The sequence below is a fragment of the Miscanthus floridulus genome, chromosome 3 (genome assembly GCF_019320115.1).
Source record: "Miscanthus floridulus cultivar M001 chromosome 3, ASM1932011v1, whole genome shotgun sequence".
Lineage (NCBI taxonomy): Eukaryota > Viridiplantae > Streptophyta > Magnoliopsida > Poales > Poaceae > Miscanthus > Miscanthus floridulus.
This window is the reverse complement of record NC_089582.1, coordinates 143,041,452-143,066,864: the sequence shown is the minus strand read 5'-3', so window position 1 is coordinate 143,066,864 and position 25,413 is coordinate 143,041,452. Positions and strand designations below refer to the sequence as shown.

The following is a 25,413-nucleotide window of genomic DNA, read 5'->3' as shown; positions in this document are numbered from 1 at the left end:
AGCAGGGGCAGGCGCCGAATGGGCTCCCCTGCTGCAGCACTGTAGCCGTGGCAGGGGTAGGCGCCGAAAGGCTCTCCTGCCGCACTGTAGCCACAGCAGGGGCAGGCGCCAAAGTCAGCCCTGCTGTCATATCTAGTCACTGTAGCAGCATGGCAGCCTGACATGTCTGTGCACTATGATTAGATGGGTAGAGTTGTATATATAGCTTCCTATTGCAACTCAGTAAAGAGAGCGAGTTCAGTTTTGCCATCTCCTCTGTAGAGTTCCGACCAACGCTGGTGCTTGTGCTGTGTATGTACGTGCTCTGTTCTTTCCTTTTCTTCTACCTCTAGCCATAGTATGTGATCAGCAATGTCGATAAATGATCGGCTCACCCGTGCCGGAGATCCCGGCGCCAACAGATTTTACATCTTTACAGCTCCTTTATATGTGTGCACGGACTTTAACCAGTTTTTTTGCCTAATGCTCTCTGACTTCTGACCCGGCCCGCCTCTCTCTTTCTCGCCCTCTAGCTAGCTAGCCATTCTTTCCCTCTCTCTTTCTCTCTGGGAAAACCAAGGAAATGTTCTCTGAAAAGCTTCCTTTGTCTGGCGAGCGACCTCCCCATCTTTGGAGTGTCTTTTTCACCTTTTCCGTTTTCCTACACGAAAAAGGCTCTCTTGCGCATAGAGATGTTGAAAGAAGAATCAACCTTTCATGCAATGCAGCCACAGCAAAAGATTTGCATTGGTCCTTGCATTGTTTCCAACCAAAACAAGCTCTACTTCTAGCTAGATCTCTCCAGTACTAACGTGTAGTGTGTACTGCTAGCTAGCACCAGTACATACAAGCAGGGACAAACATTACATACATGCATATATGTTCTTCCTTTGAATAAGCTAGCAGCTGTGGCCTCTGGACCTAGGTAGGCATGCACTTGTATGGCTGGGATGTGCACGACAGTACACTGTGCACTATGCTTTGGACGTACCACTACCCATCAAACTCTGATGCAAATCAAGGGGCTAGGAATGAAGTAGGAACAGCTAGCATAAACATCTAGATCGATCTCTCTCTTTAATCAAGTACACCTAATTGTCTAATTATAATCCTCCACATTGCGTTGCAGTATGTGAGTGGCAATCATGCTAAAGTCCAAGATTGCAGCTGTTCTCTATGCAGCCTAGGGAGGTGGTAGAAGCTTTCACACACACATTTTGGTCTCTCCTCTTCTCTTCACATGACCTCTATGGCTCTATGCAATGCCTTTTGCCCTATATCCCTTATATGTCTGATCTACTCCTATAGTAGACAAACAGCTTCATCTTTTGCAAAGTGCGTGCTGCAGTCTTCCAGTGAATATTTCTATACATCTTTCTCTCTCTTTTCCTAATCACCCTAATTATGTCCCTAACTAGCTAGCTAGTGTCAGTTCACTGCACGAATACACATATGTTCTTTAACATACAGACAACAGTATCACATCAAACAGTAGTTTGCCCTATAATAACACTGCCGCCTGCAGTATCTTTCTCATGCATGCATGCATGCAATGATATGATAAAGAACTGATGATATTTCAAAGGAATCTCGAGATGAGAGAAACGTTGTTGTGATTTGTGCGGCACGATACATGTCTAGAGGACTGGTTTTTAACGGCATCTGGGCATGGTGTGTCATCAGATAATGTGGCCCGCCCAATGCCTGATCTACCTAACTAGAGAGGAAGATGACAACATTCTTTGCATGATCTCTCTCACTAGCCAGTAGTCACTCTCACCACATCTATCACAAATATAAAAGCATATATATATATATATATATATATATATATATATATATATATATATATATATATATATATATATATATATATATATATATATATATATATGGAAGTAATAAACTATGTGATATATATACAGATGATCTCTTTCTCTCTCCTCACCACCAGGCACCAGCTGCATGCATGCAGGCAGCAGTGTTCTTTTGTGCCCTTATTATTTTATGCATATTTCCCCAGTCAAAGATAGATCTAGACCTGGCAACACAGATGCAGTACCGGGCCACATGTGGGCATGGGGATAGGTCATGTGATGTACTCACAATATGTCTACCACAAACATATGATTAAAGCAACCTTGTCATATGTGGAACAGAATCTTCCATAATATTCAAACTCGACACCCAATCCACACTGCGCACTGCACTGCATGCACTGAAGCAAATAGTTGTGTCACACACATGCCTGCCTGCCTCACTATGTACCTATACTCTTCATCTCTGCACCCCCTCTCTTCCTGCTTGAAATTAAACTTTGCCTCTTGTCTTGCTAGCTAGGAGTAGTTTCTTGTAATGAGTTCTTCCTTATATTTTCTTTGTTTATTTATTTTTGTTCATCCTTGTCTTGCTAGCTAGAGAGGTAGTACATGCAATATACTAGCTTTTGTACAAGCAGGCGGCCAGCAGGACCATTGTACCAAATTGTACTGAAATTAGGCCATGCAGATGTAGTAGCTGGTGAGCTGCCTCCTGAATTGCATTGATGCATACTTGTGGCATGCAAGCAACTGATGAGTACTTGCATGCCAAAACCTAGCTGCATCTCTATTGATCACCTGCAGGCAGGCAGGGGGGCCTAGAATGGATCTTGCATTTGACTCTGTGGTTTCATTGCTGCTTGCTTGAATGGATATCTTTCGAGTTTGAAGGCATGCATGACGAAGAAGGAAAAGATCGGAGGAGAGAAGCATTTCATACACAGATCCAGCTAGTAATCTTGTGAGATCTGTGCGACCTTACTTGCAAGCTAGCTAGTAGTAGCTAGGTCTCTTCAAACTTTGAAGTAGTCACTCACTCACTTTCACTGCGCAGCTGGATAGCTAGCAGTGAGCCAGTGACTGTGCAACTCTCATCAGTTCATGATGCTAGGTGCATGCGTGCTGGGACCAAAGAGAGAGAAGGAAGCAGGAGGGGGAAAAAACGTGTAAAGAGATAACGTGTACTAACGTTGTTTTGTTTGGTTCAATGCTGGTTGAAAAGTTGGGGGATGAGAGGAATCAGGAATGTTTGTTTTCTTGCACATTGATATGATATTAATGGAAGCAGCAGCCTTGCTGGCTGGCCCTCCTGCATCACCATCACACACACCCATGCATCATGCAGATGCAGCTATAGCAGGGCAGCATGCAGGCCTGCCTGGGAGGCTGGGAAGGGCCGAAGGGGCAATAGAAAAATGCAGCTGCAATTGCATTGCATGCACTACGGCCCTTTAGTTCCCACCCCAAATTCCAAAAAAGTACTATAGTAGCCATCACATCGAATCTTACGATACATGCATGGAGCATTAAATGTAGACAAAAAAAAAACTAATTGCACAGTTTGGTTGGAAATTGCGAGACGAACGTTTTGAGCCTAGTTAGTCCATGATTGAACACTATTTACCAAATAAAAATGAAAATGCTACAGTAGCCAAGTTTCCAACTTTCACCCAGCTAAACACGCGCTCAAAAGTGGATCCCTCCCCTACCTAGCTTGCATTGCACCCCTCTGGACTCTGGATAGATGCATGGTCATAACTCTCTCCATTTACTACAAGTGTCTCCACTGCTCCTTCCTGTAGTAGCTCTCGCTGAGAGAGAGAGAGAGCTTGTTTAGTTTTCAAAAAGTGCTACAGCAGTCATTATATCGAATCTTTGCTATACGTGTATGTAGCATTAAATGTAGACGAAAAAAAACTAATTGCACAGTTTGATTGGAAATTACGAGACGAACGTTTTGAGCCTAATTAGTCCATGATTGAACACTAATTACCAAATAAAAACGAAAATGCTACCGTAGTCAAATTCCCAAAATTCGCGAACTAAACACGCATAGAGGTGTGGTCTCATGTTAGTCTCAGGTCTGGTGTGTTGCTGTTCCATGGAAGTCACGGGGCTGCCTTGAAACTTGCAAGCAGCAAGCAGGCGGCCGCCCGGCCGCAGCAGCACGAAACAAAAGTATCTCTCGTTGTTTACAACCACACAGACACAGGCAGCTAGCTATAGCGCACACACACTGCAGCATGCACCAGTGCAGCAGGTGGGGAGAGGGAGAACAATTTGGTCACTAAATACCATGAGGATACGGGCCGTGCGGTGCAGTGCAGTTCATGCGCGCGCGCAACTAGAGCGCGCTACCGCCACCTCACTCGCCTCCCGCCGCTCCTCCCACTGCGTGCAGGTGCAGCCGTGCACGGACGGGACGGCGGAGGGATTCCTCGATCAGCTGCTGCTGCTGCTGCGTCCGGTGGCGGCCGGCGTGCTCTGACCTGACCATCTCCATCGCCCTCTCAGCTCAGGCTCTCACTCTCGGGGTCCTTTTTTTCTTTTCCATTCCATGCTCCTTTTCTTGCATGCATGCATGCCTTTTTATTAGAAACAAAAAATGCATGATCCAGTCCAGCCCGTGCCTGCTAGCTGCTGCCAGCAGTCTAGTGCCTGATGATGTGATCCACGGACGGACGGACGGGACGGATCGATCGGACGACCACGGGTCGTTGCGCGTTGCCAAGTGTTCTCCTGTTCCATCACGCACACGTCAAATCTATCGATCCATCTATCGTCGCCGGCGACGTACGTTACGTACGTACTCCAACGTGACGCTGGCTCGCTGCTCGCTGCAGCGGGGACTGCTGGTGACCATGGAGACTCGCTTTTGGAGCCACATGCATGTGTTGAACGGCTCCTCTAGTCCTGTTCAAGTCTCGTCTCAAAGCTAGGGCCCAGCGGCAGCTACCTAGCTTGCAGTCGGCCGGGACGGCAGCCGAACGCTACAGAAAACAGTGCTGTTGAACATGTTTCTAGCTAGCTAGTACGTGTGCAGTTAAGAGGAGGGGATGACTGATTAATTACCTTGTTGCCAATTAAAGCAAATTATGTGAGCATTATGGTAAAAAAATATACTAGTTGTATTCTTTTATCTACCTAGTAACTACTAGAACTATATATTTTCTTTTGAGATTGATAATGTAGTTCTTATAAATATATACATGTGGGTACCTATTTATTTGTCAACATTATTTGCATGCAGCCCCAATAAACCATTCACTTTTTTGATACATACATAACTTCTAATACTCCCTCCATCCCTGAATAAATCAATTTGTGAGTTGTCTAAAGTCTATTTTTTTCAAGTTTGATCAAATAAAAATACAACAATATTTATGACAATAAGGATATATGAATACTTAGACATTGAATCGATATAGATAGAAGTACACAATTTTAAACAACTTTTAAGTATTTGCCACGTCTTGTTTTCTAACCTCAAATATAAAATCATTTACTTTCCAACCTTTAGCTGTTAAAACCCTTCACTTTGCAGTTTTGGTTCGAATTTAATATGGGTAATGGCTAAGTTTGTATTTGAACTTCAGAATTCGAAAATGGCTTAAAATATTCTAAACATTTCTTTTAGTAAGTGAGATCTTTGGGTTATCTTACATCATCAATCGTTCCCAATTGTGACTATAAACATTTTACGCATTGAGACTGAATGTTTGGAAGCGGTATAACTCGATTTGTCTTGATAGTTTCATAAAAGTATACATCTCCTATAGTTTATAGATATGTTATGATAAAAGAAAGTGTTTGGGAATAGTTGATTTTAGCCAATCCCAAATAATTACTCATTTTTAATAGAGTATAACTGAAATAAATGATAACATGATTGAAAATATATATTGTTTGCTATTAAGCTAAAACCTTTCTCGTCTATTGTCATTTAAACTTTATTTCAATACATACCAAATTGATTTATATTTTCAATAATCATATGTGCAACTAGAAGTGTGGAATACATCTAGAATTAATGTTTGAAATCATTTATGAAATTGCAATTTTTGAAAACTATTCCCTAAATTGAGAAATTATAATGTGGCTTTAAACAATACAGAACTGAATGGTTTTCTTCTTTATAAATTAAAAAAAAATCCAGATGCATATGATAGTTGAGGTTGAAAGTGAACTTTTTTAGATGAAGATTAAAAGTAAGATGTTATAATAGTTGGGGTTTAAAATGAACATTTATTTGGCTAAGATTTGAAAACTAGACTCTCATACTACATCTTTTTTTAATATACTTACTCACTAGGGGCGGATCTAGCACTGGATCGGTTGGGGCTCGAACCTACGCTATCGCCGCCGGATGTATAGAGCCCCTGCTACAAGTTTATAGTCACTGAAACTTAGAAGAAGAGGCTAAATATAGAAAATATATAAGGAAGAGCAGCCCCTCCTAGCATATATTTCTCTAGATCCGCCACTATCTAGGACTCATACCATATATAGTTAAAGGTTTTCTCATGAAAAAAATAAATAATATCCATATGTAATCAGCAGTCTCATCTCTTTCAAATCAAAGGACTAAACAAAGATCCAACGGCGACAAAGGTGTCGATCGTACAACACCTTATACGTTTATAGGCATCTCTCTATTTGAAATAACTAAATGCATCGTCATAATACTATACACTAGCTGCTTGATCTCCTCCAAGCAACACGTATGCCCTAGGCAACAATTATAATAAGTATGGTGAGCGACACGAGCGAGAGCAGTGGCGGATGCAGAACAGGATTGAATGAGGCTGGTCTCTTCTTCTTCTTCTCTTTCTCCATTTTTCTTTTTTCCTCCACCTCTTCTTCTCCCTCACCCTCCCCATATTTCCATTGATGCATCAGCTGTAGGGGGGGCTGGAGCCCCCCCAGCCCCCCCTTAGATCCGCCCCTGAGCGAGAGGGTAATGCCAAAAGAACGACCTAGCTAGCTAAAAGCAATGCAATACAAAGCCCCTCTCTGCTGGCGAGCGGCGACCATCTTCATCTTCTTCTGATCTTAGGCCCCTGTTCACTGATGATAAAATTTGACTTATTCTGATGCTTATACTAAAATGTTGGGAGGGAAAAACATTCTTCCATGGCCGAAAAAGACCCACGCTACCCTGCACTGCTCCTGCACAGATATCCATGCACGTGCATATACAGGGGCGGATCCAAAGGCGGGGCTGCCGGGGCTACGACCCTAGTCCTCTGGCTACTAGCTACGGCTGGAAGAGAGAGAGTGTGTGTGGCCTGGCCTGTGGGGAGAGAAGCAAGAGAGGCAGGCAGCGGTCCAGGTCGTCCAGGCAGTGGTGGCCTCTGCAGCCTGAGCCACACACCGGAGAGAATATTTGAAGGGGGAGAAGGAGCTGAGCCTGCTGAGCTCGTGGGGTGTGCGCGCGAGGTGCGGTCATGTGTTTATGTGTGCGAGTGCGAGACAGTGAGACTGGAGATAGAGCTAAAGAGCGGCAGCCTTTAATTTCTCTCTCCTCGCACTCTCTCTTTAACTTTCTCCGTGCTTGCTTGCTAGCAGCTGGAGCTCCCATAGTAATACTACTCCTACTAGCTTATATTGCTTCTCCGAGGCTCCGATTCTCCTGCTCCGTCCTCGTCTTCTTCCTCATCTTGCTTGCTTAGCTTTGTCCTCGATCGATCCATCGATCTCTTCCTGTAGGGCCGAGGCCAAAGAAGAGAAATATAGAGCGAGGGAGAGGCTAGCTCGATCTTAGTTTGGGCGGCCGGCGGCTGGCCAAGCATGGCTTTCCTTGTGGAGCGGTGCGGCGAGATGGTGGTGTCGATGGAGAGCTCGCACGCGAAGCCGGTGCCGGCGCCGTTTCTGACCAAGACGTACCAGCTGGTGGACGACCCCTGCACCGACCACATCGTGTCGTGGGGCGACGACGACACCACCTTCGTCGTGTGGCGCCCGCCCGAGTTCGCCCGCGACCTCCTCCCAAACTACTTCAAGCACAACAACTTCTCCAGCTTCGTCAGGCAGCTCAACACCTATGTAAGTTCGTAGTATATATGCAGTGCTATATTGCATTGTGGTCGATCTTCCTTTCCTTCGGTGGCATGCAAATATGCAATGCATTCATGGTTTCAATTCCTTGCTGTGTTGTTGACTAGAGAGAGACCTTATTTTGTTTCTCATCTCTCGGTTTGCATTGCTCCTCTTGTTTGTTTCCTAGCTACAATGTGACAAGCTAGCTAGCTAGCAAGCAAAAGTGTCTTTTTTTCTTGGGTACTCGATCGATCTCTTCGTTCGTCAGATTTTGGCTGCACTGTGTGATGAATATACGGCAGCAGGCATTGGTGTGACCTGCCAACGACTAGCTAGCCAATCGGTTGCATTCATTCCCCTCCCTGTGACAAGCAGATAGGCTGCTGCATGCATTTAATTTGTGGTTTGCATTTGGGTTCAGCTCCACTCACTGTTCTTCGGCTTTCTGGGCCCTGTTTAGTTGCCTCCCAAAACGGCAAAATTTTCAAAATTTCCCGTCACATCGAATCTTTAGACGCATGCATGAAGCATTAAATATAAATAAAAAATAAAACTAATTACACAGTTTAGACGAAATCCACGAGACGAATCTTTTAAGCATAATTAGACTATGATTTGACACTAATTGCCAAATAACAACGAAAACGCTACAGTAGCATTTTGCCAAAAATTTTGGCATCCAAACTGACCCCAGGTTCTTGTTGACTTTGAAAGGGACTTCATTCGACCACTTGCTAGCTTCCAAGTCAAGCTTAGATTTACAATACCGTTTATTCAGAGGCTTACCCTTTCAAAATGGTCAAAAGAAATTTTTTGTTTCATTTTGTGCCAAGATAGATACTGTTTTGGGGGTACTAGTACTATACTGCCTGCTTCTTTTTGTGCCAGGCTAGTAGATATACTTCCTGATCTGATCTTTTGTCAACGACCATTGACTCGATGCGAGTATCTTTTATTTCTCTCTTTTCTATTTTAATTAAAAGGTAGAGCTCCTATCATCTCTTTAAAATTTTTTTTTATTTCTCCATTAGCCAGCTCTTGCTTAACAATGTTATTGGTATATATGAGTTGCGAAAATCCAGAGTACAGATATGTGTATGCATAGCATAGAAAACACTAAGGTTTCATGAGCATGCGTCGTACACATGGAATGAATCATCCTTTGTGCGCTAGTCTCACTCCCAATCATTGGGAAAAGATTGGCACAACGAAATTTTAGAGAATATATACCCTATGGTATTCTGTTCCAAGCAGTATATACCCTTATACAGTACAAGATACCATGCATTACCACCGCACATCACATGACATGACTAGCAGCTGAGCTGACTACACATCAGTACGTACAGTACTACACACATGCACACAGAAGCACTGATCTGATGAGAGCATCCATCGTGATGTACCAGACGTCTCTCTCTCTCTCTCTTTGCATTGCTAGCTTGATGCAGCATGTGCACGTAGTACATGTGCCATGCATGGTAGCTGCAATTGCAATGTGCTGTTGTGCAACAGTGTCGACGTCGATCTCTCATCTCATATAGGCTTTCGTTATTAATATCTTGTGCTAGCTAATAACACAACTCACTGCAAGAAGAAAATACTGAATTTTTTCTTTGGTTTAAATTTGCTGTTTTTGCTGTTGCAGGGCTTTAGGAAGATAGTGGCAGATAGGTGGGAGTTCGCCAACGAGTTTTTCAGGAAGGGCGCCAAGCACCTCCTCGCCGAGATCCACAGGAGGAAGTCGTCGCAGCCGCTGCCGACGCCGCTGCCACCGCACCAGCCCTACCACCACCATCATCACCATCTCCACCACCACCACCTCAACCCGTTCTCCCCGCCGCCGCCCCCGCCGCCGACGCAGCCGGTGTACCATCACCACTTCCAAGAAGAGCCCGCCCCCGGCGGCGGCAATAATGAAGGCAGTGGAGGAAGCGGCGGGGACTTCCTGGCGGTGTTGTCGGAGGACAACCGGCAGCTGCGGCGGCGCAACTCGCTGCTGCTGTCGGAGCTGGCGCACATGAAGAAGCTCTACAACGACATCATCTACTTCCTGCAGAACCACGTGGCCCCGGTGACGAGCCCCTCGTCGGTGGTGCACGCGTCCCTGCCCACCAGCGCCGGTGGCGCCGCGTCCTCCTGCAGGCTGATGGAGCTGGACCTGGCGGACTCCCCCTCCCCGCCGCGGCGGCCGGAGGACGACGGCACGGTGAAGCTGTTCGGCGTGGCCCTGCAGGGCAAGAAGAAGAAGCGAGCGCACCAGGAGGATGGAGACGACAACCATGAGCAGGGAAGCAGCGACGTCTAGCCGCCGCTGGCCCGCCGGCCGGCCGGCTGGATTGCATTGCTCTCGTTCGTGTACATATAGAGATCAGATCAGAGAGTAGTAGTTTCGATCGCTAGCTCGCTAGCTAGGCTTTGGTAATTTCTTAAGTGCGTACTGAAATTAATGTGCAAGAGCTAAGTGTTGATCTGTCTGAGAGAAACTAACAAGAATGCATGTATGCATGGATGGATTTTAGTCAGCTAATCTAGCTGCACTGCAGAGGCTTTGCACCACCTTCTCAAATCAAATCTCAACAAGTTATTCAATGCCTGGCCGTGCATGGGAATATGGAATGGAGTGTGCATTGCTCTCTAGCTTGGTGATCGATCGACATCGAAGCACTCTAGTTGACTACTAATAAGTTGCTAAATGCATGCTAAGCAGGCCAAACAAAGCCCCCAAGGCTTATTATTAGTTTTCATGGGCTGATGGAAATCTTCTCTGAAAGAAAGGACAAAATTGATTTATAGAAACCTATCGAAGGTGCTTTTGGGATCAACTTATATCACCTCTGTATACGCAATGAGATTCAAGTGCCAGTATATATATATCCATGCATGATGCATCTCTCCAGCTACAGTGATGAATGCTCTAAGGGAGCCTGCATAGGCCATAGGGTTCACTGAACTTGCAGTAACGTGTATACATTGCTAGTCACAAGCACTACCTGCTAAACATCCTATAGCTTATGGGTTATACACACTATATATAGCACATTGTCTTTGACACGAATTTCTATATTGCTGAATAACTTCTCTACATCACTAAGCCCCAACAAAGCAAAAAAGATTACCATAAAGTGTTCTCATATAAAGTGTTTTTTTTTTCTTAAAGAAGAATCAACGCAAGATGCTCAACATTCTATCTTTTTCTAGCTAGGTTTGACAGAGCTAGTATAACTGATGCTGTTAACACAAGTACAATATAGCAACAGGAGCAGGAAGTAATGTGTCTCATCGGTTGATAGCTTTGCTCCAACGGCAGTTACATGCTATAGATACACAACTGTTTGGTCCACAGATGTTAACAAACAGTCTCCCACCACCCAGTAATCTTTGTTAAACAGATGAAGAAAAACAAACCAATTGAACACCGTAACTGAACAAAAGAACATGGTGAGCAGTCATGCCATAGTTAATGCATCCATCTCAAGCTATCATATGATCTCATAAATGTTAAGTACTTGGTCATCTTTGTGAAACCTTTAAGATCAGTGATACAGTTGGAACTAAGCTGTATCTAGGAACACAAAACAGCTGCCATCAGTCGTCTGTATAAACTGGTTCCTGCCAGTCTTTGGTATTCTTCTTTGGATCATCACAGAGAGCAAGATCTTTATCGAACTCTTTCATTGTCTTCACAAACGTCCTCGCGCCTTGCATAATCAACCTTTCCACCATGAACAGCTGATAGTTGTTCTCGATTATCGGATTCAATATGCTGCTGAAGTTAGATGAATATGCTAGCCTGTACCTGCGGGCACAACATGCCACCATAAGAGACAGAAACAATGTCATAGCTTGTCTCAAGAGAGCACATGCAGATATAATGCTGCCTCGCTAACTGCTATGTAAATATCACTTTTATATTAGCAGTCCAAGTCCATGGTGATAGTTCCTTGGGAAAGATGAAACCATCGATCACTCATGGAACATTTTAAACATTTGAAATATATTACTTAGGTAATCATTCAGGAACACAGTTTCTTGTTAGCCCACAGGATCACCGGCTCAGGTGAGTTGACCACTCACCAGTCTTGTTGAGCACCCGCTAGTGTTGCCGAGCACTCACTAGCTAAGCCGACTACGAACAAGCGTTGTCCGAACACACACACTATTGCTAGAGGTTGAAGAAGAGGGAGAACAGAGCCTACACATAGTACAGGCATCAACGTTGGCCGGAGCCCTATATAGGAGATGGTAAATCTGAACTCTCTTTGTTGAGTTGCAGTGGCAAACTATATATACAACTCTATCCATCTAGTCTTAGTACAGCTGCCCTGCTGCAATAGTGACTAGATAACACAGCAGGACTGACTTCTGCGTCTGTCCCTGCATGTGGCTACAGTACGGCAGGTGAGCCGTTCGGCCTGCCTCTACAGCGGCTATAGCACCACAGCAGGGAGCCTTTTTGGCGCCGCCTTCCCTTACTGTGTGTTCACACAAGGAAGCAGTGGATTATCTAACAATTCTTCCCCTAATCCTACTGCTATCCCTTGTACCCCCTTCATGCCGATCATCTTCTTCAGCTCCGTGAGTCGAAGACGTCCGAGCGGTTTGGTGAGGACGTCCACGAGTTGTCGACCAGTTTCGACGAACTCGATGACGATTTGCCCTCCATCGACACAATCCCGGAGGAAGTGGAACTTCACGTCGATGTGTTTGCTCCGGTCGTGCAGAACCGGATTCTTCGCGAGGGCGATGGCGGGCTGGTTGTCCACCATCAGTGCTGGTGGGTGAGCTTCCACGCCGGTCAACTCGCCCAGCAGCCGACGTAGCCACACAACTTGGCACGCCGCTGTGGCCGCCGCTACGTACTCTGCCTCGCACGTCGATAGCGCTACCACCTTCTGTTTCAGCGACAGCCATGAAATTAGAGCCGACCCGAGGAAGACGAGCACGCCTGAGGTGCTCCGTCGTCCGTCGATGTCCCCCGCCATGTCTGCATAGCTGAACACAGTGAGCTCCGATCTTTGGGAAGATGATCCCCTGATCTACCGTCCCCTTGACGTAGCGCAGTAGCTGCTTCAACGTAGCCCAGTGATCCTCCATGAAGCGACTGACGTAGCCCACGGCGAACACAATGTCCGGCCTCGTATGGACTAGGTAGCGCAGACCGCCGACGATGCCCCGGTAGAGTGTTGCATCCACCTTCGCCGCGGTTCTAGCCTTTGTCAGCTTCAGCCGCTACTCCATCGGAGTCACGCATAGCTTACACTCAGCCATGCCGCTCCGCTCCAACAACTTCGAGGCATACGCGCTCTGACCGAGCGTGAGTTCCTCCTTCCCCTGTCTCACCTCGATGCCGAGGTAGTAGGAGAGTGCTACGAGATCGCTTATTCGGAAACGAGCCGTCATCTCGCGCTTGAAGCTATTGATGTCCTACGTGTGCGCGCCGGTGACGATCAAGTCGTCCACATACACGTCGACGACGAGCTCCTCCTTCTCCCGTCGTCGCGTGTAGAGCACGTGCTCGGTTGCGCACCGTTGGAACCCAAGTTCGCCCAGCGTGGCATCAAGCTTCGCGTTCCATGCTCGTGGGGCCTGCCGCAGCCCGTAGAGCGCCTTGCACAGTTGGAGCACCCTGTGCTCCTCTCCCTTGACGGCGAAACCTAGAGGTTGCCCGACGAAGACCGTCTCCGTCAGCTCGCCGTTGAGGAAGGCCGATTTAACGTCCAAGTGATGGGTGCGCCAGTCCTTTGCTGCTGCCAAGGCTAGTAGCAAACGGACAGACTCCATGCTCGCTACTGGCACAAAGACTTCGTCGAAGTCGATGCCACAACTAGGCCCACCAAGCCCTCCGCCTCACCTCGAGCCTCGCGCAGGAGGCCTCGGCAGGGAACGCAATCTCCGCCTCGCGCGAGGCTCCCCACGGAAGGCCTCGGCAGGGGGTGCATTCTCCGTGTCGCGCGAGGCCTCTCACGGAAGGTCTCGACAAGGAGTCCGATCTCCGTCTCGCGCGAGGCCTCATTCTCCGCGTCGCTCGAGGCCGGTTCGTCTGTGGCCCGTCGCCCCCCCGCCTCGGCCGACCTTCCCGACAGCACGTCGTGTCTCATTAATACTTCAACCACTCCCACATTCTCCGCCGGACGAGGGCTCGACGCCACGGAGTGGCCGACGGGACCTGAGGTCGCATCAGCGCCATACCGGCCGGGACAGGGCACGGCGGGGATTACCGGCCACTGTGTCCTGACGCTGTGCCCACGATCAGCGCCCACACCGCACTGTGTCCCGCGATCTCCGCCTCAAAAACAACATCGCACGGACAACCTGTCCCGGTACATCACCGCCTCCAAGCCGACGCACCAAATCAGCCACCCACTCGGGGCCTCGGCACTGTGCACCAAGGTCTCGGCTATCTTGGGGATCGTGCCCGCCGAGACCCCCCATTGCGGTGCGGCCTCGGCACCGGCCAAGCCTCGGCCTCGCATACAGTCCACCCACAGCGGTTTGCACGTCCACCGCCGCACCCACTTCGAGACGGTCCCAGGGCTCTCACCACGCACAGGATCGGATGGGACTCGCACGCCGCCCCAGTGCTCCAAGGACGGACCACTCCGACGACCTCGTCGCCACAGGGACAGGCCACAGGGCTCGAACATGTCGCCCCTGTTGGCACGACGCCGCGTAGTTAACACATGTACTGTCCTTGTCCTCCCTTCAACTATAAAAGGAGAGGGCTTGGGCCACTCAGAGGGGGGGGGGGACTCACGGGGAAGAACACCTTGTAACACACACATACACATCTCAGCCGCTTGAGAGCAACGTCTCAAGCAGCCCACACGACACCTCGCCGAGACCTGAGATTAGCTCCCTCTCTCACTGTGCTTGTAACCCCCTACTACTAGCACTTCGGTGCAAGGAATACAAGATCGATCTCTTAGACTGGACGTAGGGCATCGATTGCCTGAACCAGTATAAACCTTGTGTCTCTTTGCATCACCATCCGGAATCGAGAGCACGCAGTTCAAATTCACTGGTTGGTTGAGGACCCCCCGGTCCGAAACAGGCGGTAAGGCGAGGCGAGGCGAGCGACCCCCTTCCAGTCGCCTAGGCGAATAAGGCGCTCGCCTAGGCGACGCCATACAGACAATTTAATATATAACACCAATAAAAATTTAGATGACAATCCAACCTTAATATAGCCAATTATAAGCATAATATGTAGTGCTATTAGAGTTCTAGGGCACCACATAAAGTAGCAAGTAGCAAATATGAAATGTTTCATCTCTTAGTAGCCATAAACTAGTCTCTAATGGCATATATAACTTAATTAGTAGTGCTGCTAGTGCAGCACATACTTAATTAGTAGTGCTGCTAGTGCAGCACATATATTAGCTTACAAAAGAGGAAATCTTTAATCTCTAATATCTCAAGTCTCAATAGCCATCATCAAACTCTCCAGCAACGTTGGCTGCTTCATTGTCTTCTCCAATTTCATTGGCATCATTTGGATCATCCTCACAATCTGTCACATCTGCATCATCAAATGGATCTGGATTTTCTTCATTATCTGAACCCAACTCAGCTTCATCCACCATAGGTGCAGAATTTCTTGCACGCCTATGGGCTCCTCTTGGAAAGTTCCGGCCTTGAAGTGATTGTGATGCTCCAACAGCTTCATCAACAAGGTTCCAAGTAAGGTCACACTCACACCCACGAGTACCTTGAGGGGGTACATGCAATGAGTCAGCCCACTCATTGTTCCAATCAAAGTCCTCAATAACCAAAGGATCAAAGTTTTTTCCCTTGTTCTGGCGTAACTTTTGGAACCTAGATTTCATCTTCCGGTTGTAGGAAACAAAGACAATAGAATTCAGCCTCTTATGCAACAATCGGTTCCTTTTCTTTGTGTGGATCTACAAAACCAGAAACACAATTGCAACCAAAAAATGAATAAACTGCTTGCTGAAATATTGGTAAGGGCAGCAAGCAAATGAGGAAATACTCACAGATTCAAATTTGCTCCAATTTCGCTCACAGCCAGATGATGAAGCACAAAGACTAACCACACGCCTTGCAAACCTTTGTAGCTCAATAGCACGGCCACCATAGGAACGCCACCAATCAACTAGAGCAAACAAATGAAACAATATGTTAGGAGCTAGGACCAAAAAATGCTAGCTGGAATCAAATTGATGTGATGTACACTTGCTGAAATTAAAATGGAAATGAAACACTTACGAGGACTCATTGACTCAAGGTTTTGAATGGCCATCTTATTTGAAAAAGCATCTCCTCTAAGATATTCATAATCCATGGCTTGAGCATTGATCTTGCTTCTAGTTTCCTCATCCTCCACCATTCTTGAAAGCACATCAAGAAAGCAACCTCTTAGCTGTCCAACAGTTGCATCATCATCCTTTTTTAGGAGAGGATGTAGCTTCCCTAGGTTCAAGTACAGTGCAGCCCCATACAATGGATGATCCATTTATTTCTCCCAACGTCGCTCAATTATTCCCATAATCTTCTTGAGCAAAGATTTCTTGGATTGGATAGCAAAGCTTTGATTGATCCTCTCCTTTGCATGGTTCATTAGAGCTTGAACCTCCGGCATTGCTGGCTTCTCATCTCCATCAACCACCCTAAGCACAATAAGGAGTGGGGCTGAAGCTCTAAGGCAATCTTCCACTGAATTCCAAAACTGTGTAGAGAGCACAATGTCATGCACATCTAGACCAGCCTTAGTTTTTGCCAATTTGTTCCCAGTCCATGCTTCACTAACCATTAAAGACTTCAAAGCATCCTTGTGCTTGTACAAGCTCTTCAAAGTCAAAAAAGCCGTTGCAAAACATGTGGCTGCTGGCCTCACAAGGTCAGCCCCACCTGTTTTCTCCCTCATGGCACTAAGGATCCTCCCATGTCTATAGATGAAAGTTGTCACACGCCTTGCACGTGTAATAGGTTTCTTGAATTCCGACAAGTTCCCTATATCTTCTAACATGAGATCCAAGCAATGCGCAGCACATGGACTCCAAAATATTGTAGGAATCCTGTCCATGAGAATCTTGCCTGCAGCCTTGAAGTTAGCACCATTATCTGTGACAACTTGAACAACCTTGTCCTTCCCAATCTCCTCAACCTTCTTCTCTAGCAAACCAGCAAGCATGTATGCATCATGTACTTCACTTGATGCATCAATGGACTCCAAGAAGTAAGTCCCCTCTGGGCTGTTTACAAGGAAGTTAATTAAGTGGCGTCCCCTCCTATCAGACCATCCATCAGACATGAGTGTGCAGCCATAATGTTTCCATGCTCTCTCATGCTCCTCTCTCATGGTACTTGTTGACTTCACTACTTCTTGAAGTAATGGATCCCCAAGTTGATATGGTGTTGGAGGCTTGTACCCTGAACCATATTGTGTTGTGGCCTCAACTGCAATCTGAAATTGCCTTGCTACTGCTGCATTAAAAGGTATGCCACATTCATAGAAGAACAAGGCCCATTGTGTATCCACATAATGTTTCTCTTCCTTGGTTTTTGTACTGGACACAATTATGGGCTGATAAGACCCTGAAAGTCTCTCATCTACTATCTCTTCTGGTGTTTTTCGAAGCATCTCAACTACAGATTTGTTTGCCTTTCCCTCCGGTTTAGTCTTGTTGCCAACAGCCATGAATTGTAAGGATGCTTGCCTCTTTTTTGCTGCTGTCCCTGAACTAGGCTGTGCCGTAGCAGCAGCCTCATTTGCAGAAGCCTCATTTGCTGCCACCTCCACCACCTCATCATCTAGAACCAATGGTCTTTTCCTCTTGTTTGCATCCAAGTAATCTGCCATCTCCCTCCTAACTTCAGTGCTGACACCCGAACATAGTTTTGCATCTCCATAACCTCCTGCCAAATGTTGCTTCAACCTTTTAATCCCTCCACGAACTGAGCCGCCACATAAGGTGCATGCCACCTCATCTTTGTTTTGTAGGTTCGGCCAATAGCCAAACCTCCATGCTGGATCTTTTGACCTTTGCGGCTTCCGAGCTGGATCATTCTTGGGATCATATCCGCTGACGATTGATGGTGGACTTGACATGGTTCCTGCTGCATAATTTTTATAAACCAAATGAGTTCAGACTTCAGAGAATGGCAAAGTGTAGGAATCAGTAAACTACCAATTTAATTAGCATAAAAGGCAGTGCAATTAGCATATAGCATAAAAGAGCACCCTCCAGCCTAATAAACAGAGCAGCAGCAGCAGCTAAAATAGAGCACAGAGCAAGAGCACCCTCCAGCCTAATAAACAAATCAAATTAGCATAAAAGGTAGTGCAATTAGCATATAAAACAGAGCAGCAACAACTAATGTACTGCTCCATTTAGCATCTATAAATCAAAGCACAAGTAGACAAAGCAACAACTATACCCATGTGCTATCTGCTCTGAGCAGGGGACAGCCGCATGCAAGCTTCAGCCTTTCTAAAAGCAAACAAAGCAGGGGACAGTAGCACATGCCACATGCAAGCTTTGGACCTTTTTAAGAGAAAAAACAAACAAAGCAGGGGACAGCAGCACACGCCACATGCAAGCTTTGGACCTTTTTAAGAGAAACAGAGAGAGAGAGAGGAGGCGAGGGATACCTGGTCCAGTGGAGGGCTGGCCTGAAGGCTGAGCGGAGCTGGGCACCGGTGAAGCCATCCTGGGTCCGCAGAAGAAGCTGGTCGTCCTGGCTCTCCTGGTTCGTGCGGACGGACGCACGGGTCCGCACAGAGGAAGCGGAAGACGGGCAAGCGGACGCGCGGGGGAGGACTCGCGGCTCTGAGCGGACGCACGCGAGAGGACGAGCGGGACCTGGCCGCGAGTGGGGAAGAAACTCCAGCAGGGTCTGCCTCTCCCTCTCTCTTCTCAATCCCCTATCTCTCACAATCCCTCTCTATTCCCGCGCAATTTCCTCTACGCGCGCGCGCAGGAAACGACGGAAGGCGGGAGAAGTCCCGCGCGGGAGCGATTTCCCGCCTTGGGTCCCTTCCCTTTTCCGCGCGTGGTTGTTCACGAGTATGGCGACCGCCTCAGGCCGGTTGGCGACGCCCCAGACGCCTAACGCGAAAGACGGACACCTTAGACGCCGAGGCGGACGCCATACGGCTCCTGGCTAGGCGACCCCCGACGCCCAGACATTTTCGTCGCCTGGACGCCTAGTCGTCGCCTAGGCGACGCCTAGGCGACGCCTTTAAAACAATGCGCCTTAGTACCCTCCGCGTAGCCCAAGAACACAATCAGTGTGCTCCTGTCAGTTTGGCTCCTGTCCTCCAGCTTGGTGAGGATCGGCTTCGTCTTCCTAACGTGGCCGATGCAGCCGAATGTCCAGAGGAAGGACATGCTCGGCTTGCGCCCATACCAAGCTTCGAACGACGTTTTGCCCGTCAGGGCCTTGGTCAAAGCGCGGTTGAGGATGAACACCGCCGTGGTCACCGCTTCACCCCAGAACCTTGCCGGTATGCCTTTAGCCTTCATCATGGATCGAGCCATGCCGACCATCGTCTGGTTCCCCCTCTCCACCACGCCATTCTGTTGTGGCGAGTACGGCGCGATGTGGTGTCGCACCACACCCTGATCCGCGCAGTACGCAGCGAACTCCACCAAAGTGAATTCGCCGCCGCGATCAGTCCTCAGGACATGGAGCTTCTTGCCACTCTCGGCCTCCGCGCGCATCTTGAACTTCTTGATCGCCGCCGTCGCTTCGTCCTTGCTCGTCAGGAGTTGCAGCCACATGTAGCGACTACAATCATCCACGAGCAGGAGGAAGTACCGCCGACCACCGTTTGTAGCTGGCGTGATCGGTCCGCAGAGGTCGCCGTGGACGAGCTCGAGAGCGTCCTTCGCGCGATACTTGGCCGCCTTTGGGAATGGTAGCATTCTCTTCTTTCCAGCCAGGTAGCTGTCACACAGCTCGCCTCTGTGCTTGATGTGGGGTAGCCCTTAGACCATCTTCTCCAGCCGACCAAGCGTGTCGAAGCTGAGATGTCTGAACCGAGCATGCCACATCCACGGTTTCTCGGTGTGCCTTGCCGCCAGACACACCGGCTGCTCTACCTTCCGGTCGAGCAGGTACAACCGATTCAGGGACCTCTTCACCTTGGCGAGAAGTCGCTGCTCCCGGTCCTTGATCCTAAGGACTCCGTCCTTGATCAGTACCTCGCTACCGCGCTCATCCAGCTGACAAATGCTGATGATGCTAGAACGCAGCTATGGGATGTAATATACATCCGTTAGCGCACGGTGTTTCCCGTTCTGGCACCTAAAGATGATGGTGTCGCGTCCTTGGATTGTCACCCGTGAGCCATCACCAAACTTCACCGTACCAGTAACGTCGTCGTCGAGCTCAGAGAAGGATGCCTTGGAGCCCGTCATGTGGTTGCTGGCACCAGACTCCAAATACCACCGTTGCTCCTAATCGGCGCCCACACGTCCGAGGTGGACTTGGACGCGTGGTTCGTCGAGGTTGACAGCTTTCAGGGCCTTCCTAGGTCCTTCCACCGTCGTCACCTCTTCCTTCTCCTCAGCCTCGACGTCGTGCAGTGCACAGAACGTCGCCATCAGGATAGTGGCCTCATCATCATTATTAGCTTGCGCCAGATGAGCCTCAGCCTTCTTCTCCTGCTTACGATTTGGACACTCCCGTGCTCAATAGCCCATCTTCCCGCAACGCCGACAGGCGTTGGGGTCGACCTGCTTCTTCTCCGAAGAAGCCTTGCCACGGCGCTTGCCATCGCCACCGCGGCTGGAGGAGGCTACCTTCCCGGAGTTCCTCCGAGCAGCCCACTCCTCTTCTGTCAGCGGTAGTTTGCCGCTGTCCTTCGTTGCTATCGTCTGCTCCAGGCGCTCGTCCACCGTCCGCAGACGACCTGTCACATCCTCAATGGTGAGGGTGGACAAGTCCAGCATCGTCTCTATGGAGAGAGCGATCTGAATGTACTTTGCCGGCACAGAGTGGAGGTACTTGGAGACCGCCTCCTCTTCGTCGATGGTGACGCCGTGGCTCTTCAGCTTGCTGATGAGCGTTTGTAGGCGGAGGGAGAAGTCCTCCACCGTTTCACCATCCTTGAACTTGAGGTTGGCGTACTCCTGCTTCAGAAGCTGGGCCGTCGCCTTCTTTGCGCGATCAGAACCGACGGGCATCGCCGCAATAGCCTCCCACGCCTCCTTAGCCGAGCTCTTCGCCCCCAACGGTTCCCTGTACTCCACCGGTACAGCAGCGAGGATAGCCTCCAACGCTGACATGCCATCTTTCTCATTGTCGGTGCCCTTGTCAATAGGATTCCAGAGCCGTCGGGCTGAGCTTGACCTTCATGGTCACCGACCACTCTCCATAGTTGATGCGAGTCAGCGTCGGCCAACTGGTGTCGCTGACGTCCCGCACCGTGCGAACAATGACCTCCGGTCGTGGCTGGGCAGCCACAGCAATGCCACTGCTGTCGCCCATCTCCGAACCGTTCGTCATCGCTAGCGGTTAGTCCGGCGATGGCGCTTGTACGACTCCGATACCACTTGTTAGCCCATAGGATCACCGACTCAGGTGAGTTGACCACTCACCAGTCTTGCCGAGCACCCGCTAGTGTTGCCGAGCACTCACTAGCTAAGCCGACTACGAACAAGCGTTGTCCGAACACACACACTATGGCTAGAGATTGAAGAAGAGGGAGAACATAGCATACACACACAGTACAAGCACCAGCGTTGGCCGAAGCCATGTATAGGAGATGGCAAATCTAAACTCTCTTTGTTGAGTTGCAGTGGCAAACTATATATACAACTCTATGCATCTAGTCCTAGTACAGCTGCCGTGCAGACTGACTTCTGCGCCTGTCCCTGTATGTGGCTACAGTCCGGCAGGTGAGCCGTTCAGCGCCTACTTCTACAGCGGCTACAGTACCACAACATGGAGCTTTTTCAGCGCCGCCTTCCCTTGCTGTGTGTTCACACAAGGAAACAATAGATTATCTAACATTCCTAATGTAATAGAAATCATTAAGCATTGGTCAAGCAGGAATACATATGACAACCAAAGCATAGTTTGTTACAGCATCTAGTTGAGAGGCAGCTCTCCCAGGGTCAAACCAGGATGCTCACAAGTCGTGTCCAAAGGGTCTGCTATTTCCATCTCTTAAGACAGCCAGGGGGCGTCATCTCCCTATTTTTTTTAGCAGGAATACATATATCCAAGGTGTAGTATCTCACAAATATGTAGGTTTTGGGGATACATGTCAGTGCATGGATACACCCTGAAAAATACACCATTGGAGCGACGTCCTCAAATTTTCATTGATGTATGGGATACAGGTGCAAGAAGAGTAGGTGCATGCATGGTGCCAGTATTACTTGTCTGACAGATGAAAAGAAGCCAGGTGCAAAAAGAGTAGGTACACGGTGTCGGTCTTACTTGTCTGATAGAGATGAAAAGAAGCCTGGGGTCCTTTCATTTGAGGCAATGAAAAGAGTGCGACCTGGTCGAATCCACTTTGCAATTCTTTTCTTGATAAACTCAGGGCGAGTATCTCTGTCAAGATGAGGATGAAGACTTCGCTCAACACCAAATCTATCTTTCCTATTCTTCAGTAGGTCACCTCGTCTCACATGAATAGCATCATAGTCACCAAGTATCTCTTTCATCTGAAGAGAGCACACAAATTTATAAGCAGAGAATAGCATGCTGTATTTAATAAGTCAATATTACTAAAAGAATATTGAATACACAGGAGATATTAAGTTCTCCCTGAACATCCATGCACAGACCTGTATGCACAGATGTAATAGCATGCCACACCCTGTTCTAAGAATAAATGTGGCATACATGGCATGTCATGAAAGCATGAGAGATGAGAATATACTGAATGAAGTAATCATTCGCTGCTTGCTAGTAAGTCTAAACAGGCAGACTGAGAGGGGCCAGCTGCTACACGACACATAACATGCTACATTCAAATGATATAAAGACTACAACAGTGTATAGAATAGTAGAGACACGTTCATAACAGGATGTGGAAACATGAGTGCTTCTAAGTGGGAATCTGACAAAATGCTACTCTAGTAATTGGGTACATTCAATTACTGATGGTAGTATTTTCTCCATCAGGCACTAGAAGAGATAAATTTCCACACGGGAGCTAGTGATAGGTTAACAGAACAAATGTCAAGAATAGGATTTTTTTTAAGGTCCCAAGAATAGGATTTTGAACTAAGCAAGACAGTGCTGGGAAATGGTTACTTTCCTGTGGGTTGGTGGTCACTATCATTTCAAATATTTGTGTTGTAAAACTAAACAGTAAGTCAATCTCTTAACAATATACCTTGTTTGCTGCATCCCTCAGTTTCCTTGTTGCCATTGTTGGCAGAAAAGTGTATGGCAACATCACAGAACTATGCTTGGTCCGGTCCTTGCACTCCATAAACCTGAACTGTAATGATGATTAAAGTCTATACCTGAATTTTATGTGTTACACGATAGACGTGATTAACTGCTACTACTACAAAATTAAGCTATTTCTTTGAGTGCAGCTAGCATGGTATCGCAAGGAACAAGTATCGTTATTCCTTACCAAGCAAGAGGACTTGCTGTGCGGTTTATGAGGAGAGCACCAGAGTAATTTGAATTTTGTTTGAGTTCAGCTCTGCTAACCCCTTGCACATGCACCACCAAGCCATCCTCACCGAGCTTTGTACTTCTTGATATTATCTCGTACCATGATCGTGGATTATCCAAAATAACAGGTACAGTTCTTGATATGAGGTCGATATCATATAAAGATTCCATTGCACAAGAACCCGTTTCCCACCTGTGAAGACATGAAGTATAAGCATTATCAGAATCTTTTCAACTTGACAAAAAAATAACAGTGTGCATAAGCATATGTAGGTCTGGTGCTTAAGAAGCAACACCTTTGTTGTGAACTTGCATTGCTTGATTGAAGGACCCCCTTTGTATTGTGCACTGAATTGAGGCACATCTTTGCGGGCATGACAAGCACCCTGCAGAATGGGGCCATTGCACATTAGCATAATTCCACATTGCACGCAAATTGGTGAAATTGAGAACTTGAAATACAACAGAGTTTTCATCCAATGTGCTTTGGTGCTTCCTATCTTCTAACAACATAGAAGATCGATGCAATTTGGAATTCAATCGACATGACCATCTTTAACCACCGGAATCCATTTCTAGACGCCAAGGGCCACCTAGCGACCTCAATCAACGCGGGAGAAGAGAAGGAGGGGGGCGAAGCGACGACACCAAATTACCTGTCGAGGAAGAGGGCCTCCTCGAGGGCGCAGCGGAGGCTGGACTCCTGGTGCCCGAGGCCCTCGCAGGAGCCGCAGTGCTTGCCGGGGCAGTCGACGCGGCTTCCCCAGTAAAGGTACCTCCGGTTGCCGTCCCTCTTGTCGACGTCGCGGGGCCGGAACCCCAGGAAGGACAGCGTGTCCGTGAAGGTCAGCGTGTCAGTGAAGGACAGGATGCACAGGATGGAGAGAGCAGCCGCGACAGTGATAGCGGCCAGGAGGGCCCTCTTCAGGGGTAGCGGCAGCGGCTGCCTGCGGCCGCCGGTGATCCGGGGATGGATCGCCATGGGAGGTGTGGGAATGTGCTCTGGCTATTTTCGCGAGTGGATACGAGGAAGAGGGCGAGGAAGGGATCCAATGTATGGGCCGTATTGGGGCTTGGATCAGCCCAATAGTAATTTGGGCAATTTGGACCCATGGCGCTTTCAGCAGCCCGTGTGCAGCAGGTTATTTGTGCAAACACGCTAAGTATCAAATTTGTGCAAACACAGCTTAAAAAAATTGTGCAAACAAATAATATTTATGCTCGTTTTTAAGTTTCTCGAATAGTTTGTCTTATTATTTGATTGTATATTTTAATATAAATATTTATTTATTATCGTGACAAGATTATAATTCTCGGTTATGTTTTTGATTGAGACTTTGAGTTATAGTGACAAAAGCAATAAATATTTTTTTACGGAATATAACGCCCGGACGTTCGGACCGGACGCTCGCGCCTGTTGCGCCTGCATCACGTGAGGGCCCGCGCCACTCTGTGTCCCGCGCGCGCTTCGTGTCCCACGCTCACATCGTGGCGCCCCCTCCACACCCACGCGCATACAGGGGACCCAACATGTGCAATACCAAGATCTACTTTTATAATATCTAGATAAAACACTTGTAACATACGTCTAAAACAATTGAAACACTTACAACAAGAAAACACGTTTGTAGCCACTGCAAAACATACGTAACATCCAGATAAAACATTTGCAATATACGCTTGTAACATGCATATATATGCAACATCCAGATCTACTTTTGTAACATCCAGATGAAACACTTGCAACATACATCTGAAATAGATGAAACATTTGTGACATACACTTGAAGACACCATTGTAATATGTGCAACATCTCGATCTACATTTGCAACATCGATATAAAACACTTGCAACATAGCTCTGGAACATTTGAAACACTTGATAGACGCTTGCAACATGCAGTTTCAACGCAACATCTCCTTGCTACTTGGGAGAATGGATCCTTGTTGACGTGTGGAG

At 47.7% G+C, this 25,413-nt stretch overlaps 2 protein-coding genes across 6 annotated transcripts; one reads left to right on the top strand and one right to left on the bottom strand.

Moving 5' to 3' along the window:
- The first annotated feature begins 7,300 nt into the window (after positions 1–7,300).
- Positions 7,301–10,370, top strand: LOC136542667 (heat stress transcription factor B-4b-like). The gene is made up of 2 exons (XM_066535196.1): positions 7,301–7,844; positions 9,487–10,370. Exons 1-2 carry the CDS (start codon positions 7,590–7,592, stop codon positions 10,144–10,146), a joined length of 915 nt encoding a protein of 304 aa, XP_066391293.1. The 5' UTR covers positions 7,301–7,589; the 3' UTR covers positions 10,147–10,370.
- Positions 10,371–11,132: 762 nt separating this feature from the next.
- LOC136542666 (uncharacterized) lies at positions 11,133–24,463 on the bottom strand. 5 transcript variants are annotated; one of them, XR_010780751.1, is made up of 8 exons: positions 24,110–24,463; positions 23,750–23,839; positions 23,410–23,646; positions 23,161–23,263; positions 22,254–22,483; positions 16,068–17,918; positions 15,836–15,954; positions 14,748–15,742 (listed from the first exon to the last, which is right to left on the bottom strand). XR_010780751.1 is itself a non-coding variant. In XM_066535195.1 (6 exons), the coding sequence occupies exons 1-6, from the start codon at positions 24,433–24,435 to the stop codon at positions 11,427–11,429; spliced, it is 1,197 nt and encodes a 398-aa protein (XP_066391292.1). In that variant the 5' UTR covers positions 24,436–24,463; the 3' UTR covers positions 11,133–11,426. The 5 variants fall into 5 exon arrangements, 1 of the variants encoding a protein (XP_066391292.1); XR_010780752.1 differs by lacking the exon at positions 16,068–17,918 and having other exon boundaries at positions 14,754–15,742; XM_066535195.1 differs by lacking the exons at positions 14,748–15,742; positions 15,836–15,954; positions 16,068–17,918 and adding an exon at positions 11,133–11,637.
- Positions 24,464–25,413: the final 950 nt, after the last annotated feature.

What these genes read in the sequence shown, in the direction of transcription:
- LOC136542667 (XM_066535196.1), top strand. Translation starts at nt 7,590, where the DNA reads ATGGCTTTCCTTGTGGAGCGGTGCGGCGAGATGGTGGTGTCGATGGAG. An exon ending in TCAGGCAGCTCAACACCTAT is followed by an intron (nt 7,845 to 9,486) that starts GTAAGTTCGTAG and finishes TTGCTGTTGCAG; the next exon opens with GGCTTTAGGAAGATAGTGGC.
- LOC136542666 (XM_066535195.1), bottom strand. Translation starts at nt 24,435, where the DNA reads ATGGCGATCCATCCCCGGATCACCGGCGGCCGCAGGCAGCCGCTGCCG. An exon ending in AATGCAAGTTCACAACAAAG is followed by an intron (nt 23,647 to 23,749) that starts GTGTTGCTTCTT and finishes ATGTCTTCACAG; the next exon opens with GTGGGAAACGGGTTCTTGTG. An exon ending in TTTTCATCTCTATCAGACAA is followed by an intron (nt 11,638 to 22,253) that starts GTAAGACCGACA and finishes TTGTGCCCGCAG; the next exon opens with GTACAGGCTAGCATATTCAT.